Source organism: Prenolepis imparis, unplaced genomic scaffold (assembly GCF_030444845.1).
Source record: "Prenolepis imparis isolate NDT839.2.m4 unplaced genomic scaffold, iyPreImpa1.0 SCAF_6, whole genome shotgun sequence".
NCBI lineage: Eukaryota > Metazoa > Arthropoda > Insecta > Hymenoptera > Formicidae > Prenolepis > Prenolepis imparis.
Genome location: NW_028141164.1, coordinates 15,719,656 through 15,736,737, shown reverse-complemented (window position 1 = coordinate 15,736,737; position 17,082 = coordinate 15,719,656). Strand labels below are relative to the sequence as shown.

The 17,082-nt window shown below is 37.3% G+C and overlaps 1 protein-coding gene across 1 annotated transcript in view; it reads left to right on the top strand.

Moving 5' to 3' along the window:
* Nucleotides 1-17,082, top strand: part of Oseg5 (intraflagellar transport protein Oseg5) — a 238,155-nt gene that overhangs the window by 113,855 nt on the left and 107,218 nt on the right. Inside the window, exon 7 of the mRNA XM_083040402.1 lies at nt 9,751-9,875. Within this exon, the coding sequence (XP_082896528.1) occupies nt 9,751-9,875 (125 nt within the window). The remainder of the gene's footprint in view (nt 1-9,750; nt 9,876-17,082) is intronic.

The following is a 17,082-nucleotide window of genomic DNA, read 5'->3' as shown; positions in this document are numbered from 1 at the left end:
ATTAGAAATAAAACTATTAAAAGACAGAAAATGGTTTCATCTTTGGTTAGCTATGTATCGAGATAAATTTGAATACGAAAAATTATCAGCATTTAGAGATGTTGAAGCAGAATTTACTATCATAAAAACACAATTACTCGCAAATAATAAATAATCAATGTGAGCTGATTTATTTATTCTTAAATATATTGAATATCTCAAAAGCTGTCTTAATTGTAGTAAATAGCATTAGAAAAAAATTTTAGGCGCATTAAATATATTGCAAAATATCAACACCGAAGTAATAAATACTAATATCAATATACAATCTAATATAACAACCACATATGATAATTCACAAATTGAAGAATGTCCCTTGCTTGTAAAAATAATGATTTTTTTGGTGCTCATAAATGCCACATATGTAAAAAAAATGTTACGCATCACATTTTTGTTCAATAGTTATTGAAGAAGAATTTGGACAAAAATGCATTTGTATATCTTGTCAACTTGTCACATCGTATCACAAGTAAGGTGTCACACCTCAACGATGTTTGGCGTGGTTTAGCGATACCAAAACTAATATTATAATATATATTTACAAAAAAAATTATTAGTATTATATGATAATGAAGATCCCCATTTTAAGCAATAATAATTACTTAACATTAAAAGCTATAAATATAAAAGAAAAACAACTGACGCTAGTGAATACTTGCGCTTTTAATAGCGTATGCCAAATATTTTCAGTAGTACTTCATAATAACAAAGCGTTTGAAAATAAGTACAGTTTAATGGCACAAGAAAATTTATTTTTTCAAATGGTGTTAGATACATCAACAAAAGGAATTTCAAGAAATACATATAATTGTGCAAAAATTTTGCAAGATATTTTCCCAGTAAAAATAGGATCTCATAATTTTATTAATTGTGAAGTTACTGTAGCATATTTATGCACAAAATTATTTTTAACAATACCAAGTTTGCAAATCATCGTGTGACGAAAGCTGTCCTACGAAAGAAATATTTTCTAACATTGCAAATTCATGCATTTCTCATAAAAGAACAATTTAGTAAAATGAAGAACATTTTAGTAAATTGAAGAACATTTTCTTTTGGGCAGTGCAAATAAATGTTTCAGAACAAAAAGACAATGCTCCATTTCAAGCAAATATAATAAATATTGTTTTTTATTTTTTTTTAATATATTTATTTATAATATTGCAATAATATTTAATAGAAAGAAATTCGAAAAGAAACTGATATAATGTAAGGATATATTGTATGACTAAAGTAAATGGAAACACAATAAGAAATGTTTATAAATATTAAAAAGAGAATAACATGATTCTTTTTCGTTAAAAATGGTTTCATCTACATATATACAATATATATATATTGCGACGAGTTTTTCTTCCGACTCGCGAAAAGTCGGAAGAACGGAGCAGGGCCGTCAACAAAAAGGGAATTCTCGTAACTCGCGCGTAAGGAACTCAGGTGTAGGGCGCTCCGCGCGTACCGCAGCGGAGGAAAAAGGCTGAAGTAATCGCGAGACTCGAATTATAATTGGGCGCCAGACGCGATCTTTCATGCGTCAAGTCGCGATATTATTCAACGCGAAATCTTGGCCGATATCCCGCTACGGGCCGATTAGCTTACCTAACGGTAGAGGGGCAGGGTGGTGTTGCCGCTAATGGACTCCAGAATAGTAAAGTTGCAAAGGAAATCGAACACAGGACTTACAATTTTATGTGACGAGACGAGATACCAAATAAAAGATCCAATATAAATAACAAAAATGATAATAGAAATTTATTGTAACAGAAAAATAAGAAAATAAAGAAAAGTAAAATAATCAAATTGATAATAATAAAAAATCAAAGAATTGCAACAGAAACGGAAAGTAATAGTCCAATTAATATCGAGAGCGACAACTCAAATAGATCAGAACTGCGAAAAAAATCGTATTGCGATGGCGCAAATTCACGAACGATAAATACAATTCAACAATAGCCGCGAGACTACAAATAACGATAGCGCGTACTATGCTAAGCTGTCCAGATTTTAAGACACGAGAAGATACTGAATATGCTCTCAAGGCGCGAGTCGCGGGCAACGACGAGAGAGATTTATCCCGGTTATAGTATTTTGTGGTTAAAGTTGGGCCAGTTACAACGACGACACTCTCTTAACGACGAGACGTAATTAAAATACGATAACGCAAATACACGCGATACGCAATACCTGACCGAATCCCGGAGAGAAGATAATGCCGCGTAATTGAACTCACGGACTGACGGTCTCGAAGGCTCCCGCCGCTTAACACCGGTCGCTCGCAAACGCTAAATCGCAAAAGCTCGGGCAAGGCCCGCACAAATACCCAAAATCACCAAAAAAGCTCGCGACGGCGTTAGAGCGGTCAAGGCTCGGACGTACAATAACGTAATTCGCAACTTACGGCACGGGTAGCCTCACCGACAAGAGTTTTTCTCTCCTGGAGCTCCTCTCGTCCTCGGTAACTCAGCTTCGCTCTCGGTTTTCGCAATCAGCTGGTACTCGGGAGCGGGCACGCGACACGCGAGGTAGGCAGCACAAGAGTGAAGGATCTATTGCCCCGGATCAATATCGTGGCTCAATCCTGCGCGAAATGGGGTGCGCGGCACGCCCATTTAATTATAGCATCGCGTGGCTTATCGCTGTCGCTCGGCCTACGCACGGCCGTACTTAGGGCCAGTGATGCTAATTTCAGGGCCGAGCAACGAGCGGCGGCGGGCGGTGGGGGGAGAGGCGTGGTGGGGGGGGCTAGTTAACTGAGACGGCGCGCGCCCCAGCCCCCACCCTGTCTTAGCCAACTAGCCCCCCCATCACGCCTCTCCCCCCACCGCCCGCCACCGCTCGTTGCTCGCCCCCTTTGACTATAGAAATATGGACTGCCAGTAGCTAACTTCAGCTTGTAGCCAAGATGTGCAGCGCCACTATCGACCAATTGAGTAATGCGGGAACTAAAGGGACACTGTCGACTTCTAATCGTTCAAGCGTCTGCCAAACAGTTCACTAGGCCTGCGCACAATAGAGAAAATATTAGGAATAAATATTAAATATTAGGAATAAGAATTATTCTAAAATAATAAAATCGAAAAAACACTCATATAAAAATACAAATTCCCCAGACAGTCAAATCTGTTTGAACAGATTTTGCCAAACGTCTGCTATATATTTTTGCTAGCAAAAAACTGCAGATTGTATACAAAATCTGTTATATAAAATAATGATAGCAGAATGTTGGCAGAAATGTTACAAAATCTGCTGACATAATTTGGTAGCAAGTCAGCAGCAGAAACCAAGTAGGATTTGTATAAAATTATCATAGCAGATTGGCGGCAGAAACCGAGCAGGATCTGCTGGAAATCTGCGCAACGCAGTTTCATGTCAGATTGGCGGCAGAAATCGAGCAAGATTTGCGTGCGCACAATCTGATGACAAATTGACAACAGAAGTTGCATTTTGCAGTTATTTAATAGTTCCTTCGCTTACCGCTATGCGATGTATTTTCTCGCAATCAAATTTCTGTTAAAAATACATATAAAGTCTGCAAAAGTCGTGGCCTATTAATAAAAGATCAAAAGTATATTTCTATCAGTTTTTTTAAACTGATTAGAATCAATAGGATAAATGGAAAATTATCCATTTACTTCCTATATTGATTTATTTCCTATTCATTTAAAGCATAAAGCAAGAATTTAATTCTGATATAAATAATATCTTAAATTTTAAAAATTAATTTATTTTTACAATTTATTTTATTATTAAAATTTAATTAAATTGAACATTTGTTATATGAGATATAACTACGATATAACATATATGTTATACATTAATAATGTCATATTTATGAAAAGAAAATTATAATTAATTGATAACATCATATGCATTTGTTAAATTTATTTAAATTTCAATTTCATTAAATATTCAATTTTATTAATATATTTATGCTCAAATTGCAAGAAACTGCAGGTCCTGCTCGATTTCTGCCGCGAATTTGCTGTCAGATTGTGTTTGACAGATCTGCTTAGTTTCTGCCGCCAATTTGCTGTCAGATTGTGTTTGACAGATCTGTTCGGTTTCTGCCGTCAATCTCCCATCAAAGGTATTGTGCAGATCTGTTCGATTTCTGCCGCCAATCTGCTGTCATGTTATGTCAGCAGAATCTGCTGACAAAACACAAGTTTAATGCGGACGCAGTTGATGTCAATCTGCCGACATACTGCTAACATTTTGCTTACTGGGTCGGGTATAAAGGACTAGTAAGAGTTAATAAACTAGTAAGAACCCTTTATACCCGAATTTATATTTTTATATCAAAGTTTTTTCAATTTTATTATTTTAAAATAATTCTTATTCTTAATATTTAATATTTATTCCTAATATTTTTTCTATTAATCACAGGACTTTACACTTGATCGAATAACGACTGTTAGTACATTTAAATTATCATTATACTTAATTTTTAGACGATATCAAATTAATTGTTTATTTTCCAAATATCTTGCTTTAATAAAATTAATTATAAAATTAATTTTTCAGTTAATTTTAAAAATTAAATTATTTTATTATGGCAAACAATTTACATTGAGACATCACAATTCATTTCTTAGACATAATTTAACAAAACCAATTATTCTTAGTGATCAGTAAACGTATCTGCATATAATTATACAAGATATTAGAAAAGTGTCGACTACGCTCAATGCCATTTGATAGAGAATGAAAATCTAAGAAAAAATGTCTAATACTATTTTTTGATGCGATGAATAATTTTACCTTGTCTGAATTTAAAAAATGAGACCTAAAATAAATTTTATGAGACCAAATTCGCACTTGAGCAAGCTATTTCTCTTTAAATAATTTTTTCGGAAAATTTTTTCCCACTTCGCGCGTTCCATCATTTGTTTTCTCTTGTAGCTCCGTGCTGATTGATTAATTACAATAATTAATTGCAGCGAAACTATTCATCGCATCGAAAAATTTAGTATTAGACATTTTTTCTTAAATTTTTATTCTCTATCGAATAGCGTTGAGCGTATGCAACACTTTTTTAACATCCTATATAAGTTATTTATGTTCTATAAATTTATATTATTACTTACCATTTATTATTATGTTCAAATTTTAAATGTATATGCAAATAATTATACAAGTTGTTTATGTTTTTATAATTTATACTACTATTATATACTTACTATATGTTATGTTCAAATTTTATATTTAATTACATATTTTTTGTATGCATTTGTACGCGCGCGCTTATAATGCTCTAGTATATTAAAAAGTGTAATTTTTAATTTTTTTACATTATTTTGTAACTGAAAACTAGAAAATATAATTGTGGATTTTAAAAAATGCAGTTTATTTTTCAAATTTCCCGGTCTTTGGTCTATGGGGCGGGGCTTAAATCTCGAAGATGTTGGATTCATTGCGATGCACAGAAATCTTATAGGGAAAGTGGGGGACTGGCAGTCCATATTTCTATAGTCAAAGCTCGCCCCTGAAATTGGGACGGCGCGCGCATCCCCCAGCCACCACTCCGTCTTAGCCAACTAGCCCCCCCCCCCAGCACGCCTCTCCCCCCACCGCCCGCCGCCACTCGTTGCTCGCTCCTGAAATTGGCATCATTGCTTAGGGCGACAGCGTCCTTATTGAGAACAGTGTTGTCAATTTCAGGTTGCGCAATGCGTGGCGGCGGGAGGTGGGGGGAGAAGCGTGGTGGGAGGCTGGGTGACTGGGGCAGGGTGGGGAAAGTACGCGCGCAACGCGCCGGCGTGTTCACACGCGCATCCCCCCACCCCCCACGCCGTTTCAACCACCTAGCCCCCCACCACGCCTCTCTCCCCACCCCCCGCCGCCCCGCGTTGCGCGACCAAAATTGACAACACTGATTGAGAAGTCGCAACAATTATTCTAGGCGCTAATTACGCCACTCTACGCCGGTCCTTGGGCCTCGTAATGTCCAAAGGGGTGTCCGAACTCGGTTTCCGGTTCCGTTGGACTGCCGCAGAATACTTTTAACCTCGGTGGTCCGGGGTGACTCCTCGCCCCCTCCGGGTGCGTCACTGCCCTGACTCGAGGATCTGCGCATTCCGCGCGGTAACGGCTGCGTCCTTGGATCGGCCGAATTCCCGTACCTGGCAAATATTGTCGCTCCGGGCTGTTTTTGTGGCCCGCCAAGGTTGTCGCCAATGTTTTCGGTATCGCTACCTCTCCTTTGTTATTAAATTACGTTCTTTCGGCAAGACTCCCAGTACGATATACAAAAATTAAAATAAAACGCGAATTAATAATAAGAATCTTGACGCTATCGCAAACCGTCTCTCCGGGGAAAATCTGTATGGCTCTCGTACTCTCTCTCGCGTGGCGCGGCCGTTCTGTCCTTGCCCCGCGATTAAGGCAGGAGGGACGCGCGTCGTGACGGCAACGTCACAATATATATACATATATTATACGTATATACATATAAGTACCGTCTGTCTGTCTGCCTGATCACGAGCTACTCATTCATTAATGGACCGATTTTCTTGAAAATGGTACCAAAATTTTTCAAATTTTACGAGAATGGCGACGATGTAGTTTTTAAAAATATTTTTTATTTATTTATTTATTTTTTTTCGATAGAGTCATACACTCCTCTATAACACACACACACACACACACACACACACACACACACACGCACGCACGCACCTGCCCACACACACACACACACACATTTTTAAAAATCACCTCTTAGTTGTGGCGTGAGTGTGAGTGTGTATATATAGAGAGGGTTTTTAGTAGGATGAGAGCATTTATTTATTAATCGACTGATTTTTTTTAAATCGGTGCCAACATTTTTAAATTTTTTTTGTATAGCGAGAGTTTCCTGAGATTTTGATTTTGTGTACAAAGAGAGTTTTTAACGAGTGAGAGTCCTACACTCCCCTGCAACACCGGGGGTGTATAACAAATTTTTTTCGTCTATTGTAAAAAAAAAATAATTCTGAAGTATTTTCGCGCGTAACGCGGACTTAAAAGTTAATATATATGTATATATATATATATGTATATATATATATATGTATATATATATATACATATATATATATATATGTAAAATTTATAATTAATTTTAAATTAATTATATTTATAATTAATTCATTTTATAATATGCGCATTATATGATATCGATATATTAATAAAATTTCATATATTAATATTAACTTAATTTATAAAAAAAATTTTAAATAATATATAGTATAGTTCATCAAAATAAAAACTACAAGTAGAGTAAAAATAGAGTATAGTCCTATTAAGAACTTAAAATCTGGACAGTTGTTGGTATGAAAATATTTATTAATTAATGTTATTAATTAATGTTATTTTAAGATATCTAAACGCCGAATTACATGCTTGTTTGGCAGAATTTCGGACTAAACATCGGTCGCGCCTACTGCGGTACAAGAGTAAAGTCCTATTAAAAAATTAGGAGCTGGACAGTTACTGGTAAAAATACTTGTTAATTAATGTTATTTTAAGATATCTAAACGGTGAATTAAGTGCTCCATTTATTTCGGACTTAAATAATTTTTTTTGTGAATTGCGTCAATTAAAGGGTTGTGGTATTAAAGGGATAAGCTCAAAAATTGAAACTATATAAATTTGAAAGTTCATAAATAGCTCCTAACTCTGCCGCAAAGATTGATTCAATATTTTTATTTTTAAGTCGACGTCGACTCAGCCCCCCCGCAAAAAATATTAAATTCCTGCCCAATACGAGGTCAACATTTTTAATTTGCGGGATATGAAAGTTCATAAATAGCTTATTATTTTGCGTTATTGATTTTTTTTAAATTTTTGAAATGTGGAAGGGTCAGCTAGACAGGGGTAAGGTTTTCAATTGACTCATCTAATATATATATATATATATATATATATATATATATACACCAGGTGTCCCATTTTAAAGGATCCACTCAAATATCTCATTGTCAGAAACACTGCGTTAAATCGAAAAATGTTTTCTACAAAAGTTGTAGGGTTTTGAGGGGGACATAACATAGTAATATTCATTTGACCTTGGGCGGCGTCTCCAAGGTTAGTGAAGGTTAACCTTAAGTGAAGGTGAGAATGAATTTTGAAGAAAATAAAAAATGCTTCAGATCAAAGTTGTTCAAATTAATTAGTAGAAAAAGATGTTATAATAAAAAATATGGGTTTCCATTAAAAAAATTTATTACTATAACCCAAACCCTATTTCCAATTTAAAATTAAAATAGGTTTGGGTTAGGTTAGGTTATATCTTCCGGAAGTGGAGCCCCCCCCATTGAATCCACGCATGTACTTTCCCACGCAAAGCGAGGTTCCACATGGGTTTACAATTTTTCACGTAAAGCGAGGTTCCACGTGGGTTTGCAACTTTCCACGCGAGCGAGGTTAAACCCAAACCTATGTGTCTAGTTTTTTGGTAGTGGAGCCCCCCGCAGGAGGGCGAAACCCACTGTGTCCATATATACTTATACTTTCCCATGCGAAGCGAGGTTCCACATGGGTTTGCAACTTTCCACGCAAAGCTTTGCGAAGGTAAACCTCGCGAGGTAGAACATCGTAAATTTCGGAACGCAACTTTTGTCGGCATGACAGATTTCCTTACCTCACAACTACCACTTTAACACTTCGTAACTTTTTTCCTACTTGAGAGCGACACTTTTACTTTACAGATTCTTATTCTACGCACAAAAATACACAATATTGGTAAGTTTGAACAAAATTGGAGAGGACGGAGCTCTCTTTCAGTTTTACCAAAGTGGCCCACTGAAAACAAAATAGACATATTTTTAGGGTGAAATTTTTGGGGTGAAATGTTTAAGGTGAAATTAACCCCTTTTTGGGGTTGAAGTTAGGTGAACGAAAATAGGCAATTAATCTGTCCCTCTTGACAACAAAGTTGACCTATCCGAGCATTGTTTTACCAAATAGTTAAATGCTAAAAAATATGTCTGTTACGTTTTCGGTTTCATTTTAAAGGATCCACTCAAATATCTCAGAAACACTGCGTTAAATGGAGAAATGTTTCAAACAAAAGTTGTATGGCTTTAAGGGGGACATAAGAGGAATCGATTGGTATAAAGAAAACACATAGTTGTTTAAAAAAAAAATATCTAATTTGCAACATATTTTTTAAAAATAATTATGCGTTTTCTTTACACCAATTGATTGGTCTCGGTTTTCTATGCATAAAAGTATTAAGGTAAGATTACCGAAAACTGAATAACTTATAGGATATTTTGTATTTTATATCAAAACTGTATCTTTTAAGTCTCATAATACTTAACGGAAGAACATTTTGTTATAAGGTTTTGGAAAACTCTCCAGGTAAGCTACAAAAATATTCAATGAAAAAGAGGGGATTCTATTTAAAAAATTGAAGGTGACCTTCACGTGACCTTCAAACACTATCCAAGGTCGAATTTTTACTACTATCTTATGTCCCCCCTTGAAGCCGTACAACTTTTGTTTGAAACATTTTTCGATTTAGCGCAGTGAGATATTTGAGTGGATCCTTTAAAATGGGACACTCTGTATTAAGATATATTTTATGTATTGTATAGCATATCCATGTCTAACAATTTACATTTATTTTGAATTAAATATTTTATTCTTTAATATTTTTAATTTTATTATAAAATTGTATTATTTAATTGTATTAATAATTAACAATATATTGTTGTTACATTTCAGTGGTTACATTCTATGGAAAAAGTGAATACTGGCAGCATTTACAGCATAGCTTGGTCTAGTGATAGTACGGAAGTTGCTATGGCATGCGGTAATGGAAAATTATTGACTGGACACGTTATAGATAGGTAAGCTTTGCTAAAGTAAATATATTCATCCTGATCAGACAACACTTATATGTACATACATATGTACATACATATACATGCATATTACACACACACACACACACACACACACACACACACAGTGTCCTTTTTTAACACTTATAGAGTGCTATATCTTGCAAATTAATGATTTTATTTAAAAATGTTTGAAAAAATGTTTTGAAAAATTCAAATAAAAGTTGAATGGTTTTAAGGAGGACATAAAAAGACTATTCACTTTTTGATCATTCTATTTTTATAACTTTTATGCAGAATATTGTGAGGAATCGATTTATGTAAAAAACAGATGGTGTTTGAATAAGAGTCCGGTGAGAGTCTGGTGGGTGAAGTGAGGCGGAAAGATATGTCGAGGCAACAAAAATTAAGGCGATGATTTTAGTCACACAAAAAAAATACTCTAATTTTATTTTAACTATAAAAATAATGCAAGTTGGCCTTATGCCAATTAAAACAAAAATAGTAAATGAAAGAAAAGGCAAATGTCTTTGGTCTTAATACTGGTAAGCACGTATTTGAGAAGTCCGAGGGAGATTTAGTCACGTGGCGATCAACGGGACCGGTAATGATGACATTGATGAACTGCAAAAAATGTGTTGCCTTTCTTTTTTTTATGAAATTGGTAAGAAATTGGTGACAAATTTTGCACAACATGTTTCCTGCGAGTGAATGACTTGTTTTCACGTGTTCGTGCTGTGCGTAAACACGATACAGAAAGATACATTCTACTTTTGGAAGATAAGTGCTGTGAATGTAAAGGCTCAGTGTCTCAAATAGTATTGTGCAATCTGTGCCCTATTTGCAGACAATAAACTTTGGGAGATTGTGCTGGGACATTTAAGTGAAATTTCTGAAAGTTGTGTGAAAATGCCAACTCAAGAAAAATCGGAGAACATTTCAGTACTTTTGATTGTTCTTTTTTAAGAAATCGCGAAATTGGTATAGAAAATTCCCCAACCGCGAATCTGAGATGTTATCTACGAATTAATGAAACGAATGCACTAAAAACATGCATCTGTAAAAAATGCTGTTTGCGGAGGCCCGGAAAAGCATGCCCTGAGAAGAAGCAAAGATTCCATCATCATATTCACTGGCTAGCATATCTGAAATATACACTCAATAGAGATTCTGATACAGATACTGACAGTGATATTTAAGTAATTTCTGATGTGCAGAAATTGGTAAGTATCCTTTTTTAAATTAAAAAATTTTAAAAATACTAATAAAAAAATGTTTTTTTGTTATGCAGGAGTCCCGCATCTACCGTCTCGCAGCAGCCGCCGCCATCCCACTATCGTCAGCACAGTCTCGAAGCCGCCGCCCCGCAGCCGCCCCGCAGTCGCAGCTGACACCACCCACCAATAATTTTATATAACATTATACATATATTAATTTTTTATATTTTATATTGTATTCTTATATTCTTATATTCTTAAATTTATATATTTTATATATATTTATATATTCTTTTATATTTTTTAAAATTTTTATTAGTTTCATATTCATTTATATATTCTTTTTAAATTAACCCCCCTTCCCCCCACACACACACACGTAAATACACATTTCTATTAATTAAATTATTATTAATATTAAAAAATATGTACTTAAAAATTCCTTTCTCTCCTTTTCCCATTTGTGCCACAATATATCTCTTGCGAACGCTATCTTTCTTAAAAAAAAAATGTTATTAAAATTATTTAAAATTATTAAAAAAATTAAAATTATTAAAAATTCTCATTGCGATATCTCTTTCTCGCCGCGTTATCTCTCTCTCGCGTGCGCCTCTCGCGCTATCTTATAAACGCCTCACGCTCTTTCTTCTAAGCACTCTCGCGGTTCTTAGCCTCGCGTTTCCCCTTCCCCGTCTCTCGCATGCATCTCGCTATCTCATAAACGCCTCACGCTATCTCATAAACGCCTCACGCTCTTCTAAGCGCGGTTCCTAGCCTCGTGGTCCCCCCCCCCCCACCCGTCTCTCGCTCTCTCATAAACGCCTCGCGCTATCTCTTCTAAGCGCTCTCGCGGTCCTTAAGCCTCATGTTCCTCCTTCCCCGCATGACGTCATCCCCCGCAAGGACCATGCAACTATTGGGAGCTACGTGTGAGAGCTGGGAACTGTTTACGGGTAAGAGAGAGAGCGCAGATATTCGGCCGCCTGAATTTATAAACAGATAGCGCCCGATATTGTTACTACGATTTATCTGAGGCGATGGGGATGAAGAGAGGCTCATGGAGAGAGGGTCTGTCTCCGCGACGTTCGTTATAAAGCCTCGAATAGTTGTGGACAAAAGTGTTGTGAATAAAGTGTTGTGAATATAGTGCAAAATGCCGTTTGAGTCTAATGACATTTTGAGCCCCAACTTTTTGATGATCCTAATAACAGAGTTGATTGCAAATATGCCCTTCTTAGGGCTGCAAAAAATATTAGATTATAGAAAACCAAAATTTTGAAAGGTCTATTTTATTGTTAGCATTTTAAGGGCTCTCTTTTTAACGTGTGCGTTGCCGGTAAGTTTTTTATTATTCGATTATATTATTCAATTTTTATCTAATGAATCTTCTAATAAATTTGTTAATTTTAGAACATGAGAGAGGAATTCCCAGGCGACGACGAAGACAAATGGATAAATGGATTCCTCGAAATCCATGGCTTTATAAATGTGCCGAAAATGAAAAAGTGCGATTGTTGCGGCGACAGAATCGCCGAGACTTGAATGAACTGTGGGGTGATACGGAGGAGGCCCGCGAATGGGCGTATTTAAATGAGGCGTGGTGGACGGACATATTCCGCCTGCAAGAATTTTTTGAGGAGATTGAGATTATATGTAAGTATCTCTTTTATAATAAAATAAAAAATATAAATTTGTTATGTATAATTAATAAATTAAATAAAAAATTTTTCTGTTATGCAGGAGTCCCGCCCGCCTCGCAGCAGTCCCACAAATGTTGCTCGGTAACAAACAATTCACATCGATAAATATGATTCTATAATTATAGACAAAGTGAAGTACATTGGTACACCAGGATTATAAGAGTTGATCTTCAAGAGGATTCTCGATGACGTTATTTACACGGAAGACGATATGCAAAAATACAAGAGCATATTATTGGCGACGAATAAACGCAAATATGATGCACAAGGCCAATTACGGAGCAACAGGGAATACAGACAAATAATCGCACCGTTGATGTCGATTGAACTGAAAATGGAGAAATCTGGAAAAGATATATTCATGCCTCAAGCGATGACGCTAGCCGACAATAAAATCGATTACGTGCACTGGGACGACCCCAACGAGCTAGTGAATCGGTTACGATTGCTCGACGCTTCACGCAGAGCTGGCCACAACGCTAACGACAACGAGTTCTTATCAATCATCGAGGAACTTCGCGAAGTCGGCATTATTATAAATTAAACAGTGTCTCGACAAAACTAATCAGTTGATCGGCGTCATTCGCATAAAAAATGCCTATCAACAAATTTGGATTATTCGAACGGAAAAATGATGCAACCGGCACAAGTGATAATTGGGATAGATTGGTGAGAAGATACGTGCGCGGAAACGCTCTGTGTCGCGTCGCTATAAACTATGACGCAAGGTCGCGCAAGATTCGTCGTGTAGCGCAATCTAAGGCTGATACCCATGCCGTCAACAAACTGTACGTGGAACAGTACGTTAAAACATTGATGAATCAACAGAAAGAATCAGACGAGAAACTGACTGCGTTCGAGAAGGATGTGCGAGAGTTACAGACTGCTATAAACTTATAAACGAGCTTTGACGTGCGACTAACGCTAACTCGGAAACAGCTATCAAATTGTAATGAGCGACAGTGAACGAGTCAGAAATGGGTGCGAACGGCTCAGAAACGTCTATCAAACAGTTATCGAACAGCTAGAAGGGATTATCGACTCGTTACAAACAGTTATCGAACGGCTAGAAGGGATTATCGATTGGTTACGAACAGCTATCGAACGGCTACTAACAGTTATCGAACGGCTACAAGCGGTTATCGAACGGCTATCAAACTGTAATGAGCGACAGTGAACAGGTCAGAAACGTCTATCAAACAGTTATCGAACAGCTAGAAGGGATTATCGATTGGTTACGAACAGCTATCGAACGGCTACTAACAGTTATCGAACGGCTACAAGCGGTTATCGAACGCCTATTAAATTACAATGAACGATAGTAAACGGCCCAGACACGGCTACGAACGGCTAGATAGTGACAACGAACGGCAACGAACAGCTCAGGAACGACTGTCAGACGGTTATCTAACAGTTCGAGAACGGGTCAGGAACAGCTGCGATCGGGTCAGGAACGGCTACGAATGGGTCAAAAACAGCTACGAACGGGTCAAGAACAGCTATCAAACGGTAGCGGACGATAAAGAACGGCTATTGAAGGACGATAAACGGAAATGAATGATAAAAAACAACAAACGGCGATCGGAAAAAACCGACGAAGCGAAGAAACAACATAGTTTGGAGAGACGGCAGTTGGTGAACGAACTGCACGCGCCGGCGAGAAAAATTTTTCCCGAAGACACGTTATAGTGCAAAGATACGAGGATTTGTGGCAAGCTGATATCGTCGAGATGTATCCATACTCTCGTTTCAACAGAGGTTACCCCTACATACTCACCGTTATCGATGTGTTGAGCAAGTACGCATAGGCTGTACCATTCAAGAGTAAAGGTGGAAACGGCTGACGCTATCGTCGCGATAATTCGAGATAGCAAGATATGTTCGAAAAACATTCAAACCGATATGGGGAAGGAATTTTACAACGCTGACGTGCAACGGCTTATGCGAAAACATGACATCAATCACTATTCTACTTATTCGGTATTGAAGGCATCGGTCGTCGAGCGATTCAATCGTACACTGAAGAACGACATGTGGAAGATGTTTAAGCTGAATGGAACTTACAAGTGGATCGACGCATTGCCGCGACTCGTATCGAATTACAACGTGCGCAAGCATCGAACAATCGGCATGCGATCCGCCGACGTCACTCCCGCGATCGCTGATAAACTTTTAAAAACGGTATGTAGTAACATAAAGATTGCCGCTCCGGCGAAATTCAAAGTAGGCGATCCGGTACGCGTTAGTAAATACAAGAAACTTTTCGAGAAGGGTTACACGCCAAATTGGACAACTGAGGTGTTTAAGATTGTTAAAGTGCAGCGTACTAATCCCGTAAGCTATTTACTCGAGGACTATCGCAAAACATCTGTCGCTGGAGCGTTCTACGAGCACGAGTTGCATCGCGCAAATTATCCGGACGTATATCTTGTGGAGAAAGTACTGCGCAGAAAGGGTGACGAGGTTTACGTGAAATGGCTGGGATTTGACAATTCACACAACTCTTGGATACATAAAGACAATGTGATTTAATTCATACAGACTGTATTTGTTTTTAAGAAAAAAATATGTGTACAACATATAAAGTATTTGAAATATAAAAATATATGAAATACAAAATCTTTATTAATACATTCTTTTCAATAGTTGTTACAATATGTAAAATACATACATATATGTATATCACATAATATTATATTACACATACATTATATTATATTTTTATAAGGGTATTCTCCCATGGTAACGTGTCAGTCGAATCAGGTATGACATACTGCTTGAGGTCGTACGGACTCAAAGCAATTTTTGTCTCGCGGACGGTATACACTTCATGCAATTTCGATCTTATACAAGATGCTGTCGCGTTATTTCAATCTCATCATTCAGGCACTGCGTATAATCGTCGAATGTTATACTACGCGCTACGATGTTACTTTTGACACTTTTTGCTTTTTTAGTGTCTTTTTTGCCGTCCACCCTCACAGCGTACATTTTTTCTCTAAGCCCGACGAATTCGGTCATTATCGCGCCGTTATTCTCGTCCTTCATCAATCCCGGCACTTTTTTGTTGCATGCGGCATACCGTACGCGTTATCAATTGGATAATCGCTCGTGTCGAATCTAGCGATATCCCGTTTTATCTTCTCATACACATCGTTGCACTCGATGTGCTATATTAAACTGTCGGTGTCGGTATAAATTATCCGGCATCTTTCACGATAGAGCGGTGACATGTACTCGTAGTGAAAATCATACAGACACACATTTAATATGTCGAGTATGCACATACCAGTACATATTGATTTGTACAATTTTACTTCAAATTTACATAATTCAACGGCGATTAGGTTTTCCGCAAAGACGCTCCTGCTATAAAAATTTGGTTTCGCGATTATCGCCTCCGCACCGTATCGTCCATCTTTGTCAATAATTTTACATCTACATGATTTCGAACGTTTTCCATAGTGCCGAATACCGCGTTGTTCATCAGTTTGTACAAATTTTTCTGGATATCATTTTTTGCTTGTGTTCTAAATTTTGTATTGAATTTGATGTAATCGCGGAGCCATGCAGATTGAGCGAATTGTTAATACGATGTATCTTTACGATACGAAGGCCGTGTCGCGTGCATTGCTGCAGGTTACGATAGTGTATGACGTAACGCTTCTTATCGTACAGAGTCGCAAGGAGCTTTTCCTCCCGCTTGCCTGGCGGTTTATCACGCGTCGAACAGAACGGTAGGCCAACGTGCGTGTTGTGTTTATTTTGCAGGTACTCCAAATCGACCTCGAAAATATAACCTGTGAGCGAATCCGGAGCGATCGCGTTAACGTCAAAGTTTGAAATGTCTTCGACCCTTCGAAATTCGGCGTGAGGCAACGGTTGACACATTGCCCATCCATACAGATTATTGACATCAAAATACATAAGGTATGACGATGGTTTCGATGAGTCGTACGACTGTATGTACTTGTTGGCCCGCGCATATCTGCTTGAAAATTGACTCAGACCGCCGCGTATACCCTGTTCGATAAACATTACCATGTCAATGTCTGTGAATAGTTCGAAATTTACGCGTGTATGTTTTAGAGCATCGCGTCCCACGTAAAACCGAGAAGAGTATAGTAATACGCAGAGTCGAGTCCATAACTCGCGATGCAAGTGTCGCGAAAGTTTTCAAATATATCTGCCAACAAGACATCAATTTTTAAGTACAGATCGCTATATTCGCCCAAAGTTTGAATGGAGAACTGGTGCCACACGTTAACGGCGTGCGCGTAATCGCTCTCAGATACT